Raw genomic sequence first — 15,708 nt, 5'->3', positions numbered from 1 at the left:
AAATAAGAAAATTCACGGACTGATAAAACTTCTCTCTCCGGCGTGCAGGCCGGTGCATTTGAAATGCATGAGAAAGTGCGACGAGGTGGAGAGAGGCTGCCTCGAAACTTCAGCAAACTTGCGGGCGCGCGCGCGCGCGTCGGCCCTTCCCCGGTCCCTCTTTTCCTCTATTTTCCCGTCTGCCGTCTGTTTCATCCAATTGGCGAAGGAGCACGTGGGTGGCCCCCGCGTACGTCACGGATCGACGACGTCAGAACTTTCTTTCTCGACGTGGCTGGCCGATGATGCGAGATAAACGATTAGCAAAAGTGCACGGTCTGACCTAACGATGGATGACGGCCATGCCTCTCCGTCGCGTTGCATCTGATATTCGCGCGCCTCGATCGTAATGGATCGTCACGAGACACTGGCCAAGCTATCAATCCCGGGTATGCACTTGTTCGTTAGAAGTTTAGTTGTTTTATCGGGTGTCTCATCGATGGATGACTCGAGAAGATAAGAGGATGTAGTTTAATAACTTGCCGGTGTTACCTCGTGTCCGATGCGATCTTTCGCGAGCGAAGTTCTCCGTCTTTTTGTAAATAGATGCATACAAGACACGTGTATGTTCTTGTTTTATCTATTAATTGTAGAATGCTTTCTAATTAAGATGAGCGGAGTTTTCTATCTTTTTAGCCGAGTTAACTCGGGCGCACAGATGCTCGCCGTAAAATCCACGCGAGGAATGCAGCTTTTCGTTCACAGAAATTCGACTCTGCGGAATGTTTAGCGAGCAATTGAATAAATGCATCCGTACCGGAATGAAATTACAGTTATCGAACGTTCCTGTTTCCGAGTAAGTAAACGGCGACGGGCGCGTGCGGCCGACGGCAGACCCGGTGGTGAAACGGACTTGAAAATGAATCTATTTATGACTCATCCTCCGAGTGCGGGAATTCAGGTCGAAAAAGGGATCTGGTCACGGCGAGATGCGCGGTGGAACGCGTTAATGCAGCCGAAGGGATGGGACCTCGAGGGTTCGGTTTTCTACCTGCGAAAAAAGAGCCCGACGAAAGCAGATGTTTACCGTGTCATCGAAGACCAGGTTGACCTGCCGATGGTCGGTTATGGGATGGGGGTGCGGCGGCCGATGCATCCTTCCTCCATGCACTTCCGGGTAGTCGATCTGCGAAAACGGAAACAAGGAAAAGTGTAAATTAGCTTGTCGGAACTCTTCCGTTTCTGCTGAAAATAAACTTGAACTTAGACTTGCTTTGATAAGTAACACAATTTATCATAATTTATTATTATTCATCCATTATTTGTATATAATTATGGAATATCATTGAATTATCACGATAATCGACTCAAGAGTTGTTCAATCTGCGAGGCGGGAAATTAAGGAAGCGATTGTTACGAAACATTTTGATTTAACGTTTGTTTCGTTAGAATATTCTCTAAACTGTGCGGTCGTTTTGATGAGCACTGATTCGACAGTGACCCCGTTAAACGGTCGACGCGTGCGAATCGCACGGCTATCGATAATTTAATCGACACCCCGCTGGCTACCTGCATTTTCCGCTCGCAAGGTAACCTTTCACCTTTTCCGATTCACGGAGCACCGCGTTTCGCGCCCTTTTTTAACCCCACAGGTGTGGATACCGTTCGACGCGCGCACAGCAGATCGGGATGAACGAGTTTTTGATTTATTAACCCTTGCGCCACCGCTGGGATGCGCGCGGAGCTACGCCCCCGTGCCGATATTTCAGTCGGTCGTTCGTTAAAGTGATTGCTCCATAAAAAAGTGATCAAGTAAACGGAACGAAAAGTCGGGGGGGATTAATCAAGCTGTAATTTTAAGGAGCGACCTAGGTTTCAACGGTTTGGGGCTAAGATTTAGGGATATTAGGGTAATGGAATTAATCTATTTACCTTGCGAACGGCACATTTATTAACGTTACTAGTCGATAATGGTAGAGTGATCGCCTCGATGCAACGAATCAAGCATTTCACCGGAATTTAGATTATTACCATAATCATTCCTTTGTGCGATTAACTGCATATACAGTTACACGAAAATGCAATGTATGCTGCTATAAATAAAGCTTTAATATTTTATGCTCCAGTCCCTTTTGAAAGCTGCACACAATGGAAGTTCTATTATGGGTGAATATGACCCTGGGTCCTAAGCCATCCCAGGCCAAATAAAACAACACCTATGCACAACGTTACATGGACATAAGTGTCCTAATATATCCACAATTGCACTTCCATGGTTAATAATGGTTACATAATAATATTTCAAATATCTACACCGTGTTGTTTCAATGAATTCAAATTATATATCTGCAGTGTGTCCATACAATTATCAAGAACACATGTACACGAACAATCCAAAGAACGTCGATGTTTTCGGAATTTTATAGAAATTATTTGAACACGACGAAATATTCTTCATAGGCTGTATTAGTGTTGCACAAACGTCCAATCAACGAAGGCTCGTGCCGCTTCGAACAAACGATACCGTGTTCATAATCTAATCCAGTTCCACCTGCAGATGCGCTCGACTACTGCAGCTGCGTCAATGCATGCGGATAAAAAAAAAAACAAGGAAAACAAAAGAGAAAGAAAAAAGGAGAGAAAAACACATAGGAGACAACGGGATGAGAGTGCCACGCGGGCCGGAACCTGTAGGCCGGACTTCCGGTAGATACGCCGGTTATGCTCGCCATTCACGGAACCGCTCCCTCGCGACTCGATTGTTAGAAGCGAATATTTAGCCAATTTCGGGATAAAAGTTCGACCAGCACCGGTCGACGGCACGCCAATTCGATTGGGAATCAGCGTATCGTGATCGGGCTCGAAATACGAAAATAAAAAGAACGAAACGCCGGAAATTAACAACCATCGCGCCCAAATATTACGAGACCCCCGTGTTTTCTTTGTATGTGTCTCGCGTGATACAATGTGTGACAGACCTTGACACTGATACACAATTTGAGAATTAGTTATCATTGATTTTTAATCATTTATTCGTGAATTTTATGTATTATAGATACAGTGCTTTCGTTTAGAATTTTTGCATATTCCTTTGTGTTCCTCGAATTGTTACTTAATGAGGGTAACGATTATTTGAGAAGGTAAAATGAGTAATTTAGAACAGTATCGTTGAATGTCTTTGTGATATGTATTGTTCTTTTAATAAAGAGGTTTATTGTAACTTGACATTTTTGCAAATGTATTTTCCAGTGAAAACAACGATTGCAGTTTCGTGGTTTTTTTTCCCAATGATTTTTCTGTTTTCCACACGATATCGTAGAAACATTTGAAAGGTCTCGATAGTATGCGTGAAGGGGCGTCACGAAAAACGTGCGGTCTATCGCAACCCGACTCCCTGTGTATTTTCGTGTAATACGACGCATAAAGGAATACCATTCTTTTGGCGGGGAATGTTAAAATCCTTGAACGTTCGAAAACAGCAATCGTTCGGGCGTTCGGGGAATTCAAAACTTGGACCGCGTTATCGTGAGCTCGCACGTACTCGACGACTGCGGCATTCCATGGGGTGGTCGGCTGTTTATAAATTAAGTCGATCCGACTTTAATCGAACTCTTTGTCTCCTCGCGAATTCTCACGCCGGGTCTATTCTTTAGATAGAGGATTATTTTCTAAGAAATACGTTTTATCTTCAACAAACATTCCTTTCTTAGAGAAATAAACGAAACGTAGGTATGTTTATATATTTGTTACATCGTTCGATAGACATCGGAATTATGGAATCGAAGTTTCGTTGAACAAATTGTGAACATTTCGAGTAACTGCAAGTTTCAAGTTTCAAATCTCAAGTTTCAAATTTCAAATGTCAAATGTCAAATTTCAATGATTTAAATGTCCGAATTCTTAAGTTTTCGATGTCTTGAATTTCCAAATTTCTAGGTTTTCAATATTTGAAATGTCCGAATTCCCGAGTTTTCAATGTCTCGAATTTCCAAATTCCCAAGTTTTCAATATTTGAAATGTCCGAATTCCGGAATTTTCAATGTCTCGAATTTCCAAATTCCCAAACTTTCAATATTTTACATGTCCAAATTCCCAATCTTTCAATATTTTACATGTCCAAATTCCCAACCTTTCAATATTTTACATGTCCAAATTCCCAAGTTTTCAACGTTTTAAATGTGATTCACTGCGATTGAAACTTTTATTCAAATAAAACCACAATGTATTCGCATCGCGTGCGCATCAACTTCGCCAATTTCCTCGAGTACCCGAACCGTCGCGTACCCGATTTCTCAATGAGATGTGCGCGAACGCGTAAACAAGCGGCGCAAAAGGGAAACAAAATAGATCACGCGCCATGCTCTGTTTATCGGGCTGCGAATTATGTACGAGTGTCAGTCAATGGACAAGCTACCCCGCCCCCTCCGCGCTTTAACATCCGTTCTAAAAAAGATATTCACTTGTCGATCAGTGACAACACTGATGCAACATTGTTCCCGGCGTATGGTGAATTTCAACTCATTTGCATCATTAATTCGCATTACACATTACAATAATCGTAGAATCCCGCACGAGAAGTGGATTACGCGATGCTGCTCTATAATTTCGCACAGGTAATAATTGTACTAACAGTGCTTACATAGTACCAAAGTACTAAAAAATGAATAAAAAAAAAAAATAAGAACTCTAACGCTTTTGGGAACAGAGATTTCGAAGAAGAAATGTCTTGAAAAGCTCAAACGCATTTTAAATTAACTAGAATACATTATTATAATTTACAAACATTAAAGGCGACGGCGATCATTCGTTACGATGAATATTCTATCAGCAATATTTATAAATTGTTTCCTTGAGCCTTAAAGAGTTAACGCGTCAGCGAATCTGATGAGAATTTTCTCCGACTCCGCGGTATAAATTAATTTCTGGTTAGAAGTAAGTATCTGGAAACGTTCCTTGACAATGCAGAACGGTAATAGATACGTGTAACTGCATATAAAAGATAAGACTGATTTGTTATTCCGTTGTTCGAGTGGAAGGAATTTTTAATGTATTCATTGACGAACGACGCGTCGAACGTCACTGGCGGAATTCGAGCCTCGCGAAACATGTCTCCGTGGCGCAATTCGCGAACAACCAGCGCAGAAAGTCAACTCACGTTCCGTCCGTTATGTAATCCACGGATTATAAACAATTGATTTAGCCAACAATGACGTCGCGCCGCTAACGTAGCTTATTGTCTGTCGTACACCTTGCCATTGCATTTTGCGAGCCTCCGACTTTTCCACTGGCGTGTGACGTTTAGCAATCGCTGACCGTGACACTGTGTAACACTTCGATCGGCTCGATCCGATTCAATTCGATCACGATCGTTTCGTCCTATCGACGTTGGCGCATTTAAGGAACCGATAAATAGCAAAGAGTAAGGTCAAACAAGTATCTTCTCCTCTACGTTCCTTTTAATCGAGGAAAAATCGATGAAAAGCGAGTGGTTCGCGACCATGAGAAATAATTAAGTAATTAGAATTCTCATTTTCATAGATTATTGGGTAAAACATTCGAATAAGGAACACATTTCTTTCGGCGAGCGCATGATTCTTTGTGATAAAAATTAATTCGCTCATGCCGCGAAGACGTAAAAATTCACAGTCTAATAACAAGAGTTCCAGAAAGAAGTTAATACTATTATAACTAATGTGCATGGTTAGTTAGCTACTTTTAATGAAGGCGGCACCTGAATTCATGTAATCAGAGATAATATAATTGATTATATACATACAACCGGTGCCGTCGAGCTGCTCGTTTTTTCCCCTCCGTCGAAACAGTTCGTTCGTAACAGAAGCAATTTTCGAGGGTATTCTCAAATTACATTGCTTTCGGAGCAATAACAAATCCGTTTTTCAGGAATGGAATTATACGTTTTTGTCTGAACGAACCCGGGCCTCGGAGAGCTTATTAATATCTATGAAATTATTCCCATTCCAATTTGATTACTTCATAATTATTGCACTCATTCCGTTTAATGAACATTAACATCGTGATATTTAATAAACGCGCTCTTCGTTATAACTTCAGGCAGTATAAATCGAAAAGCCGGCGTCTAATGAACGAAATAAGCATGAAGAACAAAATAATTTTGCAATAACCGTAACTCATGAATTCCATTTAATATAAAACTTACGCCACAGAAGCAATTGACCTCTATTATTAAACGTAATAACGAAAGTATTTCACAATGACCGAGGCCATGCTGTTTGTCGAGCGTTTTTTTAATGTCTGAAAGAAAGGACATCTAAAATCAGAATTTTTACTGCTGATCATTCTGAAAGCAGGCTCGTAACGAATAATTAAATAATTGTACTACAACGAACAGGTCTGTATACTAATCTTGTCTCTGGAATCATAATTATTGTACAATATGTGCGCGATACCAAAAGATACGATTTAATAATTACTTCCTTTCTCATTACCCTGCCCTTTCATCCGAATAAAAATATTAAAAAATTCTTAAACTGCACGAACATCCTCAAACTCAATAATAATCTCCTATTAACCCTTCGCGGACGAACGTCGACATCTCGGTGAGATGAAACGTTCATATTTGAAATACTAAGTTGCAAACGAGTGATTTAATCACTTGAATAGCAAGAGATCAGTGTGTAGTTTCCTTCTTTTCCATTGATTAAGCATTCGAGGTATAATTTAGTTTCATGTGCTGCCAGCTTCGTGTACTTTAACCCTTAGCGCTCCAGGTTGTTCTGTAATCTATCAGATTCGATCATTTGTGTTCCTTCTTAGTACAAAATTCGGATGTGTGGAGAATCGAATAATTTTAGGGTAGTTCCTTTAAGATTCATTAAAATATGTATTATAACTGGTGCAATATTGGAGCCTACAGAGTTCAAAGGGGTCAAAGAGCCTTCGTCCGCAAAGTGTTACACGATTCCTAACGTATAACACAACATTCAATGTTATCTCAATAATTACGACATTCCCGATCAAACAATTCGATACACCGACTCCCGACAACCCACTCTGCGTGCAAACGTAAACACAACCTCGCCATCCCAGAGCTAAATACAAAAAACGAACGATACCTCTATCTCCACTTCGGAGAGAGCGAAACGACGAAAACTCGAACTCGCGCTTCAAAAGACATCGGCGGAGACGACCGTGCAACAGTTTATAGTACATTTCGGCGGGCGGAGTCCGTTCGCGAGGCGTCCTGTTGCCGATCGGCACCGTAAATCCCGGCGATCGTGACAAACGGTCCGCGAACGCGAGATCCGTGCGAAAATTCCGCTCGCGTGTGTTCGTCTTTCGCGCGCGACGACGATCGGCCAATGGGTCCCTCCATAACAAACGATCAACGTATCTTCTCGCATTCCTTCCTCTTTATCTTCCGCCCCGTCCTCGTTATATATTCATGCTCTCTGCGTGGGCCCTTCGGCTCCGCGTGGGCGATCGCACGCACACGATCGCGCCCGTGTCCCGCACGCACGATAACACCCGACGGTTTTTACGGCGCCGAACGCGGACCGACCGGCCGACCCGTTCCATTTCGTTTTCAATAAACCATAACGACCACGGGATTGGGTTATCGCGAGTGTATCGACTATCGATCCCCACGGATAACCGAGGGCACTTTAACTTTCCTTTCTCGTCGCGCGCGCTCTTGTAATTAACGCCGCGATCGTAACGAACGTCCGCCCGAAACGACGCCCGGGTTTTCGTGAACGATCAACAAGTTTTGGTTAACTCCGATGTTGACGGGAATTGTAAGGAAATTTCTATGTCGTCCAAATGGGAGTTATTTGAAATCGGTGATTCAATTTTAATTGGGAGCTTAAGGAATTATTAAAATTTAAGTTGCTCTAATTGGATTGGATTAAAACGAGACTGATAAATACTGCTTTAACACGTTGACCGCCACGAGAATTTCTAGCGCTTTAGTGATAGTTATTCTTTAATAACAAAGGCGAATGATATTGAAAAGAAATTTCAATGATTTGGTATTATAGTAGTCGTCACGCTATGATATAGCTACTTTCGTTACTATTTTTATTTAAAATCAATTTCTATTGTAATTGTTCAGCAATTTGGAGTCGCAGTCGCAGTCAACGTGTTAAGGAACTGACACTTCGAATAATATTCAGCTCAATTTTCGTACGATCCGAAATTGGCAAATCGAAAGACGCCTTACTCCTAATCTTCTTTTCATCGAGTATACTCTGATTTCACGGCACTTCCGTATAGCTGTTCCACGCAGCGATCGTTAAAAAGGAATGTTGTCGTTCGGCAGCGCTTTTCGAGCGTCTATCTCAGTGTAAACAGAATACGAGCCCGTAACTGGACGTGGAGCCGGCGTAAATAGTTCCACGAAATATTCGCGGCGTATGTAAATCGGCGGAGGCTCTCGTTTCATCGCCGAGCGGATTTTCCTGTTTCCCCGGCGACTCTTATTTCCTGGATTCGTGCGCGAACTATTGAGAAACCGTGGGGCTATTAAGATACGGCCGAAAACATCGGCCGATAGATACGGGGGACTTCCTTAATTACGAAACACGCCGTTTTACCTCGTTGGAGACGATAGATAAGGGCCTCGGTGTTCCCGGCCAGCTTCTGGACAGCGAACGACCTTTTCTCTTCCTAGCGACGACCCGAGGTCGTCCGGTCCGATTCATGTGTTTCAACATCCTTGCTGGTGAATCAAAGATTCTTCACGCGTCCCTCTAGCAGACTGACTCGCTCCGGACCGCTGTTATCCCGGTCCCATCGTCACTCACTTTTCGAGAAACCGTGCTCTTTGTTCTCCACTCTCGTCATTTCGGATCACGCGCGAAACTTTACACTGCCACCAGAATTCGTTGGTACGATTATTTTGAAAGGAACTGGATCATACGACATTGCCATTGTTAGTTGGGATGAACGGAGATTGCTCGAGATACGCTTTGTTCGGGGATTATTTGGAATATGGGCCATTAGCATTAATGATTCGTTATATAATAGAAGCTTGCTATAGTGTGAATATGTTTCATCGATCGGATGGTTTACTGAATGAATTGATAAGGGTTCCATGGAGGACATTTGGTATTTAGTGTTTTGTACCACGGATTTTACATAGTTAAGGGTGAGCTTGGAGATTGTCAATTATGATGTTTTAGTTTCTTTGCGAAGAATATTCGGAAAAATGATTTATCGTGCCTTGTGTCTCTGATATTGGCGAAGGTATTGCATTCCGAAGATAAAATATTGAAAATAAACGATTATCCACGCAGATAAGTTGCTCAAGCTTCAGCGCGTTAATAAATTTTCCTTGACAGGGAGCCGTATCAGCGGTTAAAGGACTTATCGAATTGGAAACCGCTAATTTTTATAAAGTCAGAATATATCGTATGGTATCCCGTTAGGAGAAAGCCATCAATGCAAATGGTGCGTATTTCAATTATCCCCTCGCCTGGCGGATGCAGGGTCATTTTGGCTCGGCCGTTTTCGTCGCGAGTGACCGAACCACATGACTCCGTTCGGAGGACCTTTCTTATAGACAAATACAATAGACATTTGAACATTTACTACTCATTAAAATCCACCCTGCAATCCCTCATTCAAGGATTATCAAATATTATCGATTCATCAATGATCATTCGATAATTATTCAAATAACTATTAACCCTTTGCACTCCAGAAGTTTTTCACTGGAAACACTGAATACTTTCTAACAGATGATCATTTCGTGAAATTGACTTCATAAGAAATCGCACATACATCGAGGAAGAAAATTATTTTCCTTCGATATTTCACATACCGATGCAAAGTTTAATATTCTACATCAAACTGTACAACTTTGACAAATCAATTAACGACTGAGAGACGCCGCCGGAGTGCAAAGTTAAATTACTCCGTCATTCAAGAACAAAGGTTGCGCCGTTGCGAATCTCAACTAACAGAAAGAATGGGAAAAATGGCAATTTCGTCTGGCCGCGGTCTACCGAAACAGCGGAGACACTCCGATCGGTTCAATCACGATCACACTGCAATTATCCGAGCCACCGTTTCACTAGTCCGTGCGCGCACACGCCGAACAGAAATCATCCGAAACTATCAATCGCGGCGGATCGCCCTTTCACGTACTTTCACGCTTTTTCTCGGGTTTTAATATAGAACAGGGTCCGGTCGTGCACACCGTTTGCTCGCTCGGAGTCGCGGAACGAAACGTTGTCGAAAGTAAAACTTTCCAAGAGACACGCGCACAGAAATCCGGTGCGCACCGACGCGCGGTCGCGCGCGCGCGTGAGCGAACGAGCGAGCGAGCCAGCTAGCGAGCAAGCGAGTACTTTGTCCTCGTTCGAACGGTACGCCTCGAATTAAAACGTCGCCGGATGGATCACTGATCGCGGAATCGACGAAACTTCAAATCGATCGACCGCGAAACTTTCGCCGGACAACGGAGGCGAAACGCGTTCGACGCTTTCGGATCAGGAAGGATCCAGCGAACGCTCGGGGGCCACACGTCGCGCGCGCGCGCGGCTCACGATAAAACTGAATCGTGAACGATCCTTGAGGGCCAAAGAGTGACTCGACTGGTTGTCACGTGACTACGCACAGCAGTGACGTAGGAAATCGTTACAACGGTTTCGCTGTCAGATCGCGCGAGACACGGAAAATGGGACGCGGGCTTGATAGCGGCTATCAGCGGGCGGCGCTCGTGTTTCCTCTTAAATTTTTCGAAAATTATAACGTTCTATCTCGCGATTATTCTCTTTCTTGGGAGTTTCGTTTGAATTAAGTCGAGCGTATCGATTCTGTGATAGATGGAGAAGTTTCTTGTCGATTTCGTGTATACTCGGGACGTTTTGAGAATAATTTTTGAGACTTTGTTTGTTTTTATAGAAATTTCGTGGATTTTCTTATTTGTTCGGGTTTAATGATTATTTCATTTTAAGTGTGTTTAATTTGGATTTTAGGTTTTCGGGGATTGAAGGACATTGGAAGACTTTTAACATTTCGTAAGAATGACAAGAGTGAGATTTATCAAAGAAACGTGCACGTGAATAAATGTGTCGTATTAAAATGAAATAAATAATTGCGAAAGTACAATGAACCCGAATGAATTTAATGCCTTTGCTAGTTCGACCACTGAGAATCTGGAATACGTAACATCGTTCGATCGACGAAATATCCGATCAACGAGAATTTATTCGACTGATCAACGCGGGCGAATATGTGTTCGGAACGACTCGAATTTAAAGTTCAACCGAAGAATGATGAACTTCTATTCAGAAGAGGCGCGCGTCGAGTAAATTGAATGGGCAGAAATTCGCGCGGTACTAAAATTAACACCGGGCAATAGTGAATTACGAAGCGATGATGCTCGGCTCGGTTTATTTGTCGGGCGGACCGTAGGCGTCTATTGGGGAATGAAAAATGGAGCGCGAGACAAAACGTCCAATTTTGCAGGCTGAGTTACTTTCGCTTACGTAAGTCCCTAACACCTTGAGAAAAATCACTTTTCCGAAATAACGACCGGGAATCTATATTTGCGGCGATCCTGCCCGCGAAATTCCGAATGTCTAGTGACGTACGATTCGCTTAAAACCTGAGAACGCTCTCTCGTCGGTGGACATTTTTACTCTTCGAGCAATCTCATTCGATAACGTTTTTCCTATAATTTACTATGATATTCCATAATTAACACTAGATTTAGTGACGTTTACAGTTTGTTCTATTGCTTTTAGAAGAATTGTCATCCGTTCAGATCTCAGAAATTAGAGGTTTGAGAATAGATAATTGCGTTAATAAAGAAAAATTAACAAATATTTACCAAACAATGCTTATAAAATTCAATATCTAATAAATCTAGTGTTAACTGTTATTATGCTCAAATAAAAGTAGTAATTATCCACCGAATTCCACAATTCAGTATCTAACAGTAGCAGATTATCAACGTTACTTATCGAAACGAATGATATAATTATTCCTTAATAATTCAAATATTTCCTAAAGAGAACATTGAACCACTCATCAATACCGTTTAATGAATGAAGCACGATATTCGCAGAAAAGTTTACGGCACATCGTAACGCTGCGATTTCAAAAAGGAAAGTGTTAGGGGACCGTAGAAATACGTCGCAACCTATTCGTCCAAGTTTGAAGCGCGTCCTCACGAAATTCCGACTGCGTGTGATTTTTACGAGGAACGGGAGCCGTAACACATGGTCAAACACGTGTAGTAGAAAGCGACGCAGCCTCGGCGTCGCCGTGTATCTGGGAAAAATTTGGGACTCGCGCTGAAAAGCGTCGACTGGTCCACTTGCGAGGAATAGGCCTCTCGTCGGGTCTCCCGGGGCGATTTCTATGCGAACATGATACTCAGGTGGTCTGCGGGAGGAAAACAATGTGCACCGACCGGAAGGAAGGACAAATGATGACACTCGTCGACCCGAACGAAGAATTGCATCTACGGTTGCAAGGGAAAATTGGACGAGAAAAGTTTCAAGAACAAAATGGGAGCTACATAAATTATCATCGTCGTTACGTAATTTTTGTATATCTCGAACGAATATTTGTATATTTTCATTACTTGTCAACGTTTCGATGGATTTCCGAGTGTTCCGCATCGCAGACAATACGCTAAGTGCATTTACTATAATCAGATGTTGATCCTTGGCAACGACAAAGGACAATGATCAAACACTAGCCGCGATTATGCGTTACGTAATGATGTTAAGCGGATCTAATGGAACGTGCAGTTTCAGTGCACGTGCATTGTCAGCAGACTACCGATGTTTGTGGTCAAATGCACAGTTGCAGGCCAAGAACATTGCGGGTATATGATTATTACGTGAATGTGAATGTAAAACTTGCGAGACCCTTAACCTTTTGCACTCGAGAGGTGACTCATACCACATGATTCGATACAACACAACTATGAAGATAAATATTTAATATTTCAAATTAAAGTTTGCACTGCTACGTTAAATATTTAAATGAAACACCTCTGTTGCTTTATCTATGAATTATCGTTAAATTAGTTTCAAACAATACGACCAATATCACGTTAGAAAATGTTGAATGTTTCCATTGAAAAACTTCCGAGTGCAAAGGGTTAAAGTGTCTTTTCCACGGTTCACTTGCGCCTCTCGGAAAATTTGACTGTACGTCCCTTCGAATGGCAAAGGAAACCAGTGCAAACACACTTTACTCCCATGGCAAAACGAAATGCCCGGTTTGATGCACGAAACCACGGATAAATCCCAGAAGCAATTCCCAGAGAAATTAACCCGCCCACATAAGGGTTGATCAAGCAATCAAGAGAGAAGTAGACGGAGCAGCCTGTCGGACGATCACGAAAAACGGGTGCGAGAGAAAAATTCCTCTGAAGACACGAGTGGCCCGAGGCCGGCCACCGGTAGACGAGGGAAGAGTGGCTCTCATGAAAAATTCCCGTGAAATATTTACGCGGCGATCTTGAGTGGTCATCTCGCGTAAAAATCTTAAAGGGTAACGTACTGCTTGAATGAAACGTATAAAATCTCATGTAGTCGTCTCGTACAGTTATCTGCGTACTGCCAATAGATTTCTTTAACATCATACACACATTTCTCTTAATAAAAACTGCACAATATTCAATATGAAAATCAAATGTTCCAAACGACTAATTTTCCGAAAGATTAATACATTACTACCTTCATTCATCTACCAAAGAAATAATGCCTTCAATACGAAATTAACGACGATGGTTCTAGAAAATATTCCAAACATTCTCTCAATAAAAACTGGGCAATATTCAATATAAAAATCAAACGTTCCAAACGACTAATTTTCCGAAAGATTAATACATTACTACCTTCATTCATCTGCTAAAGGAATAATGTCTTCAATACGAAATTAACGACGACAGTTCTATCAAATATTCAAAATACAATCGTCTCTCCATTCGAACGATCTTAACTGAACTTTCTATCGAAGATAAGTCTAAAATTTCAAATAGCACGTTCACTAAAATATCCTCCGACAAATGATCTTTCTAACATAATTCTGAATAATAATGTTCATTGCTCCTAGACGTAAGCAACCCTTCGCAGACGAAGAACCCGTGGGACGAACGGAAAGCGGAGGTGACCGACACTGCGAGGGAAAAATCTAGTGACGAATGCAGTCGCATGAACTGTCTCCACGGGCTGCGTTACGAGGATTTGTACGGTCGCTACACGGATGTACGAGCTAAAAATTTCCTCCGGCCCGGACCTCCACGGGCAAACAGCGGAGGGCCGGCGACGCCGGAGCACGCATATTCAAAAGCGTTTCTCCGGCGCCTGTCTACTTTATTTTCGGTTCTTCCTGCGGTCCCTCGTCTCGGCACCATTGGCGTCACGCGAGACCGTCCGACGAAAAACTCGTCGCAAGAAAGACCCGTGAAATTCCGTTCCCCGGCGCGGCGTGCAACCACGCCGGCCGAGAAACCGTTCTCTTTTTCGAGATCCGCTGGAGCGCAAATTGGACACCCGATGACGCTGTCGACGTATCCGTGACGACGATTTTTCGAGATTCTAATTTTATTCCGCTTCCGTTTGACAATCCAATTTCAGGCATTTTCTGGCCTTCAAAGGGGCTTGTGATAAGTTTCCAATGGATTTTGAAGGGTTGGAGAGTGGGAATTTGATTGGTTTTGTTCTTAATAGGTTTCAACGCTGTTAACGTACTCTGAGAGTTGAAGATTTTAATAATTCATGTGTTCGAGTCAATGAACTATGTAGTATGACAGAATTTGTGAACGTGCGATAAGGGTTCGTTTCATTTGAAGTCAGAATATTTTAATGTTTACAGCTTTAAAGCAGAAATATGAATGCGAAGCTTGGAATGTTCTTGATATTTATAACTGACAATTTTCGCAGCCAAATAAAGGATTAGAAGATTGTTTGGGAACTCCGGGGTAATAAATATCTGAACATTAGTCGATCCAAATCGTTTACAGTCGTCGAGGTGATGAAGAAGATGGACACCGCTAAATAAGAAGCACGCGATCAAAACATAGACGTAACTATACCAAGAGTTGTTTTCATGTAGAGTCTACCGTGTGTACAAATATAGCGCGGTGAACTGTGTTGTTACTAGGGCTCGTGATATGTAGTTACATGATCATCAACCTCATGACCATGATTCACTGCATCATATTCTACGCTCGCTGTGTACCGCGACAGTGCTTTACGTCCGTCTATGCTCTTAACTACGCTCGAAAATCGTCTGCTGCCTCGGAAACCTGCTCCGGGGCGACTCGGGTGCACACGAGTTTAGGGGATGCGACTGGTTGTAAAGTTTTATTTATTTGCGTAGGTTGCGCGGCAGAATCGCCGATCGGTGGATATTTACTTTTTTCCCTCGAATGATTGATGAGTTGTTCTAACACCGAATGCTCGGGACCTAAATAGTTTTAGGATAAAGGGAGTTTCGAACCCGTAAATTTGAATTCTTCATAAAACTTGGATTTCCGAAGTACTGAAGTAAATGAAATTTTTCTGGGAAATTTTGTTTTATCACTCGAATGACTTATACGTTTCCATAAGATGCGTTGGATGAAATAACGAAACGTATTTTGAACATTGTGGAGGTTCAACGATAAATTCTTTGAAGTATGAGAAACGTAATCAAATGGAGAAAGAATGTAGTTTCGATCGATCGGAGATTAATATTTATATACCGAAAAATTGACTCAAATGTTCTGGAGATAAGGTA

General features: G+C 42.2%; 1 protein-coding gene across 23 annotated transcripts in view; it reads right to left on the bottom strand.

Moving 5' to 3' along the window:
* Positions 1–15,708, bottom strand: part of LOC116432792 (rap guanine nucleotide exchange factor 2) — a 220,800-nt gene that overhangs the window by 24,389 nt on the left and 180,703 nt on the right. For 16 of the 23 annotated variants that reach the window (XM_076371110.1, XM_076371111.1, XM_076371112.1 and 13 more), the window contains one exon: positions 1,067–1,165. In XM_076371110.1, coding sequence (XP_076227225.1) covers positions 1,067–1,165 — 99 coding nt within the window. Of the gene's footprint in view, positions 1–1,066; positions 1,166–8,552; positions 8,868–9,921; positions 10,520–15,708 lie in introns of those variants that run through there. The other 7 variants (XM_076371116.1, XM_076371115.1, XM_076371118.1 and 4 more) reach the window with 5 other exon arrangements.

This window comes from Nomia melanderi, chromosome 9, assembly GCF_051020985.1.
Source record: "Nomia melanderi isolate GNS246 chromosome 9, iyNomMela1, whole genome shotgun sequence".
NCBI lineage: Eukaryota > Metazoa > Arthropoda > Insecta > Hymenoptera > Halictidae > Nomia > Nomia melanderi.
This window is presented reverse-complemented; position numbering and strand designations above follow the sequence as displayed.